A 7,909-nucleotide genomic window follows, 5' to 3' on the forward strand; every position below is an offset into this window, starting at 1 on the left:
AGATGAAGCCTCACACACCCGCCACACACAAGCGGAGCGAGCGCGTTCCTAATCCGAAACGTGTTAACGCTTGGTTTGGTGCCGTCGGACAAATAATGTGCTCAGCGGTGGGTTTGCAGAACCGGTACAAAGCTGTACAGACATACAGGCAACCGTTCGGTGCGCTCAGGAAATCCACCAGGACTGCTGTGCCACGTGGCTGTGAACGGACACAGTCCAGAGACATTTCTATGATCGTACATGTAGACTCATCGGCTGCTGGTAGGCAGCTTACCCCCACTGCAGCACAGACAGACAGACAGACAGAAAGCAGAGGGCTGCACTGCAGCCCCAGCTAGGAGGAGGTCATCAGGTCAGTGTGTGGAGTGATAGAAACACTTTGCCCCGGAATCCCAGGGAAAAGGGCTCTTTGTTCCATCAGGTTTCTTCTCTAAGCCATGACACGATCAGACACCTCCATCTGAACACCCTGGACCCTGGTTTCTATAGGAAGACAGCCTACTTTTTTAATCTTACACAGTACTTGCACCTTGCGCAGGATAAGTTTTCAGTTCAAGCTTGCGAAAGGCATATGCACTGTGTCCTTCTCAGGAAAACAGTACACAGCATAGAGAAGTGTTGTTTAAATGCATTCATTGCAGCACTGTATTTCATCTGTCAACAAGCAGTATTCGAATCCGATTCATTTTTCATGTTTGCTTTCATGTGCTTATTGATTTGCTATATTTTTTTATATCCCACCATTTTCCCTGTCACGTATCAAGCTGGAAAGGTTCTACATTTATCCTCTGAAAAGAGTGGTTCTGATAAAGTCACAGCCATGCTTATTGATTTGGACTAACAGCAAAATCAATGATATAATGACAAATAATCTTTGATCACCTTCCTTAGATCTCAGACTTGACTTCTGCTTCCCTAACATCTGTGTATCAAAGTGCCAGGTTTACCTTGGCCAAAACCATTCTGTCAATCAAAGTGTAATATTATTTTCCTATATCATAAACCTATTGTGTTTTTGTTTGGCTTTACATAAGTGTGTGCATATATACATATATAATATATAATATGTGTATTATATATATTATATCATATATATATATGACAGTTTACCAGACCTTACCATAGACCTGTCAATCCTTTACAGTGCTGAGAAAAAAGGATCAAATTCTTTAGGGTTCAGTTAAGCTTTTATTTATTATATCCTGTGGTAGCAGCATCAACTTAACTCCATTTGGAATGAATTTTACCCACAATTCACAGCACAGTCGCTTGTGTGCAGAGAAGCATTTATTGTACAGCAGATCTTGCATGAAAGATGATTTCCATCACACGGGTACCGCACTTCAGTGCTCCACATGGAACAGAGCACATTTTTCATAGCAAATTGAGTCACTAACCACGCTTATTACTCCTAGCATAGACTTAGGCACACTCTTGGTCATATCAGCTGCAGCTACCTCTCTAAATAGCCTCATTTTAATTTTAGACCACTTTAGCAGAATTAAACAATGCAGGGTGGAACTCCAACTCCCTTTATGAGATTCAGAATATATAATGATAATCCTTCATACATGTAGCTGTTGCACAGTCACATATGCAGTGTAGCGTATCAGAGCAATGCTGCAAAAGGCAAATGAAACTGAAACAAGTATAAAGAGAGGGGGGGGGGTCCATTTGTAATTTTCTTATCATTATCTTGCCATTCTCTGAGTAAAATGTTAAACAGAACTGGGACGGCTGCCAGGATTTTGCGTTGTTCTGCACCTCTGCATAGGGTGTGGTGTCATCTTTTTATGTCCATAAATAACAAAACAAAACAAAAAAAAAAAAAATAAATAAATACATAAATGAACACATACATGCATACATACATGTTACTGTACATACACGCGCGTCTGCTGGCTTCTTGAATAAAACAAGTTTCATTATTTTCATTCTGGTACACCCAGTAAACATCCTTAATAAATGTAGTCGGTGAGTGAAAACCCTTAACAGCCCAATTCCCCCCCCCCCCCCTCTTAAACTTATAGTGTTCTTTTGGGGGAGATGCCAGTCATCTTGAGAGCTTTCTCTTTTTTTCCTGGCCGATGGATGACTAATGAAGATGGGATAATTACAGTATTTTTGCGAATATCAACCGCGCTCTCTCGCATCATCTCACATTTTCACAACTCAGCTTGCATGGATCATATCATTTCACCAACAGATTCCTGTTTTTCCCCCCGAAATGACGTGTTCAGAATCAAGCCAGGTCGTGTATTTTGAAATGGATTTCGATCCAATTCCTTCCATACTCACAAACGTGCAAATCGTTTAAATTGCTTAATGAGAAACGATAAGCATTATACAGAACTCCATTATCGTTGATTGGATACACATCCACAAATCTTTATTTTCTTTTTTAAGGTTTAAATTAATGCACGTGGTGTATGCGGAAATACATAAGTAAATATCATACATATAAATACATATACAAATAAACACAACTTTCCGTATAAATTATATAACCGCTTACTTTAAACCATTCTGTTGTTCAGCGATAAATTATTAGAGAGGATTGTGAATGGATTCATATTTAGGTAACAGCTTTTCTAACCCGACTGCAGAAAAATCCTTGGAAACAATGTACCAACAGGACAGTCTTCAATACATGCATTCATTGGCATTTAACCATTTGAATGAAACATTGGCGTGTACTGTTGTAGTAAACTATAAGGTTTATCAAATCGACGCACTGGTGGGCTTCGGTCCGCCCTGCACAAATGGTAAACTGTTTCGTAACATCAGTTTTCGACTACCAAGATGAATGTCTATGCGTTTCAGTTTAAATGATAATTGGTATTAGCTAATGCTTACATACAGTAGGATTGCCACTATATTACAGCAATTATACTTGCGCAAATTGAATTTATCGGTGACTTTATCGGTCAATTTATCGCTGTTAAACGCCGCCCTCGGTGATCTCACTTTTTTAACATTTCGTCTCATTTGATTAACACTACATTAGCAGCACTGTTCAGTGTCAGGATATTGAAAATACTTTACGCGTAAAGGCCTACATGGAAACTGCTGTTTTGACAATTTTCACACTATGTTGCCATATTCAGAAACTGCTGCGAAAACAGAAAAATAATCAGCTCGTGTGCAAGTATTAAGAATATCCTAATGGTACTATTCATTTATCTAGCGATTATGTTCCTGTTTTATGAAGGGACCAAACATAAACCGTTAAGCATATGTCGTTGCAAGGCATTTTAAGGGACGCCAAGGTTTTGAAATTGCGCAAGCCTTCTGGTTTTGAAAGGTTGGTGTGTTACAACGAAATAGCGATACAGAGATACAGGGATGGACCTCGCTTTAAGTGAAAATGATTAACATCGTTTTAATGTTTTTATTATTATTATTATTATTGACCAGGTGCACCCCACACAGTTGTATATGTTCTTTTTCAAAAGTATTACTGCACGTGTCCCATACCCACAAAATGGGAATATCTCATGATCTACAACACCTGAAACGTATGAGTTTGTGGAAAGCCTTTTTGAAGTCTTCATTAGACATCGTGTAAATGATTGGATTGATTAAAGAGTTAAGGTAGCCTAGCCAGGTGAAGATGTCAAACAATTCGGGATGGAAAGTGCAACTCGTACAGATAGGCACTAATAGCGTGTAAATGAAGAAGGGCAGCCAACATATAATATAGGCGCCCAGTATTATTCCCAAAGTTTTAGTCGCCTTTCTCTCCCTGGCAGCGGAGATGCGCTTCTTTTCCAAAAGTGCGTCAGACACGGTCACTTTGACCGGGTTTGCGCTAGCCGAGGAGCCGGTGTCGCACGAGGAGGTTTCGGTTGTCCCGTAGTTCAGAGACGTTGTAGAAGCCACGGATCCCGGTGAGTTTGTGATCAAGTGCGCTGAAGTAAGTCTTTTCCCTGCCTTTTTGGGCGACTGTTTCAAGATGCGTTTTCTGGCTTCCACGTAGATCCTACCGTAGAGGACTATGAGCAGCAGGGTGGGTATGTAGAAAGCCCCAAAGGTTGAGTAGATAGTGTAGAAAATGTGGTCAGTGTTCACACTGCAGCTGGTCAACTCCCCCGCTTTGACCTGACGCCAAAACAAGGGCGGCAATGAAATTGAGATAGCGATCACCCAGGCGGTAGCAATCATTCCCGCTGCGCGCGCCGGGGTGCGCTTTTTGGAGTACTCTACTGCATCCGTTATAGCCCAGTAACGATCCAAGGCAATTACGCACAGGTGAAGAATTGATGCGGTGCAGCACGTGATATCAGAAGATAACCAAATGTCACATATAATTTGCCCCAAAGTCCATGTGTGGCTTACCGTGTACAGTGCGCTTATGGGCATCACCAAAATCGACACTAAAAGGTCGGTGACTGCCAGCGAAGCAATAAGGAAGTTCGCCGGAGTGTGCAGCTTTCTGGACTGATAAATTGTTGCTATGACGAACGCATTCGATAATGTTGTGGCGAAAGTTATAACGGATAAGGTTACTGCCAGACCTGCCTGGAAAACAAGATTTGCGTCTTTCTCCTCGGCTTTAGATGTGTAGTTCACATTTGTGTCGTTTGTTGAAATATTCAGCAGCCCTCCGTAGAGCGCAGGAGTCGGCTTGAACTGACTGGAGCGCTCCATACTTCACGATTGTTTAATCGCAGGACTGATGTGAAGTGATATCTACACCATTATCATTGTGCTTTTTCTGAAGTAAAAAAATGCTCCCACATGCAGAGACATCGCTGAAGTAGAGATTCTGTCTTCTCCATAAAATGATGCTGTCCTGCACATCAGCTCCATTTTCAGACGTAATTTCAGCTCCACTGGCGTTGGCACGTCACAGTTGTAAATGTTAATTAAATATCTTGGAACACCATGTTGTCTTTTCTCACTAAAAATACCTATTGTTACTGTCACCGAAAACAGTTATGAGCTATTCGTTATCAGCGATAACTATTCCATTGTATCCCATTTATTTAATTTGATCAGTCAATATGTGAGAAATGACTAAATTCATAAACAAAAACACATGATCCATTGTTGCCTTTTACAGTTTTTTTTCCCTTTTTCCAGATGTGTTAGTCCATTTTTGAAGCGCAGTATCTTTCTTCAAAAGTTGAGCAGGTACGAGTGAGGCTTTCCACCCGGGTTGACACAACACGTTCTGGCAGAAAATAAGCAGTGCTGATAGAAACGACCCTCTCCGTCTCCTAAAGGAGTGAGGGGTGTCGTCCACCGGGTCATAACGTCCTTGGATTTGTCATGCGTTCGCAGCGTATCTACAACAACCAACGACTGAACACCTTGTAGTTAAGATGTTGTGCACTGAATTCAATCGAGTTTTACTGAGCTGCGTCAGGACTTCCATTTGTCGCACACTGGACCCTCCTAGAGGCTTGTTCCGCTTCGATGTCTGTATTTCAGCACAAGTGAATCACAGCAAACATTGGCCGCAGGACCTTGGACAGTTCCCGTCTGAGCGCCGGAGACAAAACGTGAAACAAGACATTCAAACCCCGAGTCGTTTTGCGTTGTCCGGTTGCTATTGTTGAGGAAAATTCCATTCGACTCCGCCATCCAAGAGAAACTTTTACGCTTTTAAATCAAAATTAGCCGTCTCTCAGCGAGTGTCAGTGAACTTTTAGAACGAGAATACGACTTTACCCGCAAAAAAATAACGCCCACAAGAATCACCCATCTCACTGGTGCACTGCCAAAGACCGTTGGGAAACTGTCCATTATGATGTATAGGATTAGACGTGATGAATGTTTGAAACATGAAGTCTGATTTTCGTCTTTAATGAAGTCGGGTGGGAGCTCCTTCTACAGTTTAAGTCGCTGACGTGAATGCCGCGCTACAGCTCTGCAGTCGAACTACACTACGCCCCACGACGGCTTCCTCCCACGGAGGGAACTTCCCTGCACTACCCCACCTCTCCAACAGGGGCCTCTCTTATCACATCGGGTCTCTGACAGGCTACACGTTGTACTCAAGCAGAGAAGAAAAACGTAAATTAGTCTTATTGTGCTCCTGCCGCCTCGGTACCAACGATGGCCTGGCTGTCCATCAAATTAGAAGCTGAAGTATTATTTTTCAGAAGAGCTTGTTTATGACATGAACAACAACATATGAAACTCAACATGTCAACACAGAGTAAGCCTGTCAGTAAAATCACATAACATATGGCAAAGGAAAGTCTGATGAATATTGCAAGTCAAATCATGAGAACCAAGGTTTTCTCTAGGAGTTAACCAGGGACATCTCTGGTGTTGACAGGGCTGACATGTTCTGTTCAGATCCTTGCTCTTGTTTGAGACTGAAGCACATATCTGGAAAAAACACATTCACAGCCAATGTGCGTGTGCACACACACACACACACACACACACACACACACACAAATCTGACTTAAAATGCCGTCAAGCTTGAAGGTGTTGTGTTCTTTCCTTCTGGGTTCATGTGTTCTTTTCTTCTGGGTACAACATTTGGGAATCATTGAGACACTCCTATTATGTGCTCAGAACATTAATCTGTTCGTGAACTAGCTAATTTACAGCTCTGACCAGCCGTTACTTTTATTAGTTTTTGGGGAAGTTAAGGGGGAACTCTTCACTATCATTCGCCATGTTGTGTAATATGTATGAATCATTACCTTGATGAGTGAGTACAAGGCTTCCACAGCACAGTTGGCCCAGAGCTGAACCCTGCTCCCCAATGCCGATTACAGAACTGTGAACAAAAGGACTCTGAGGTGCTTCTTTTTGTCATCCGAGGAAAGCATAAATGTTTCACAAGAGTTCTATATTCCTGTGTGGAGTTTAAATCACTTGAAGCCAAAATTACTATATAAATAATTCACCTGTATGGATTTTATGGATTTTGGCATGGTGAATATAGTATTTTGTTTTTCCAAAATATATCTGCAGCCTCCCGTTAGAGAGAGGTTTTGATTTGCTGAGGTTAAATGCAGCTTCAGATTCACATTCCTAATTTACAACTGCTGGCATATTTGGTGACAGGGCAACATGACTGTCCTTGCTTCAGCTATGACACATGGAGATGTATGTCAGAACGTGCCAAATTATCTGAGTAATTTGGTCAAAAAAAAAACTAAGAGCAACAGCAGCTCTCACCTGTGGAATACACACACAGAGGAACTCTAGCTGTGCTTAGCTGTGAAACCTGAAATACAGAGCTGGATGAAGAAGACTGTTTTTATGGTAACACTTTTCTTCATAATTTGATGTTACCAGTCAGACCAAATCACAGCCTCTGATATTTTGTTTTGCATTTTAACTGGCTGCATACCCAACAACGGTGGTGAAACAGACCACAAACCTTACCTGCAAATGGTTAAATATATTGTGACAGACAGGTTTTTTAAACATATGTGCAATGCATGACCCTCAAATGCAACACAAAGGCTACAGCTGATGAAAGCCCAAAATCTGGAGAAATATTTCAAATATATCAAATAAACACACAAATAAGGTGTGTACCTCATTAAACAGTAGAAATTGATATTATGCCTCTAGTTCGTAGTTTGGAGCAAAGTTATGTCCGGCTAATATCAACGTTCCTGCATGTTCCTGCTCGCTATGAGGAATGACGGTGCAGCGGACGACACCCGTTTCACCCAAAAAATGGGACAGAAAAGGAAGAACTGAAGAGGGCACGAAACTGGCACAGTGGCAGAAATTCAGAGCTGGAACTGATTTAATAAAGCCGGGCGAGTCCGTGCCTGAAACGTTTCTGTGCAAATTGGAGGCAGTTAGAGCCGGGTGCAGCTCAGGCCACCTGACAGTAAGATTCCGTGCTCGTCCAATCAAGTTGAGACGAGCGCGTATCATATTCTCCCCCTGCGGTTTCTCTGAGGTCAATTATACCATTTCACTC

At 41.9% G+C, this 7,909-nt stretch overlaps 1 protein-coding gene across 1 annotated transcript; it reads right to left on the minus strand.

Moving 5' to 3' along the window:
* Positions 1–3,472: 3,472 nt before the first annotated feature.
* Positions 3,473–4,764, minus strand: LOC118792303 (5-hydroxytryptamine receptor 1B-like). The gene has a single exon (XM_036550128.1). The coding sequence runs from the start codon at positions 4,648–4,650 to the stop codon at positions 3,496–3,498; it is 1,155 nt and encodes a 384-aa protein (XP_036406021.1). The 5' UTR covers positions 4,651–4,764; the 3' UTR covers positions 3,473–3,495.
* Positions 4,765–7,909: the final 3,145 nt, after the last annotated feature.

This window comes from Megalops cyprinoides, chromosome 17 (genome assembly GCF_013368585.1).
Source record: "Megalops cyprinoides isolate fMegCyp1 chromosome 17, fMegCyp1.pri, whole genome shotgun sequence".
NCBI classification, from domain to species: Eukaryota; Metazoa; Chordata; class Actinopteri; order Elopiformes; family Megalopidae; genus Megalops; species Megalops cyprinoides.

Coding starts and splice junctions, on each gene's coding strand:
- LOC118792303 (XM_036550128.1), bottom strand. CDS start 4,650: ATGGAGCGCTCCAGTCAGTTCAAGCCGACTCCTGCGCTCTACGGAGGG.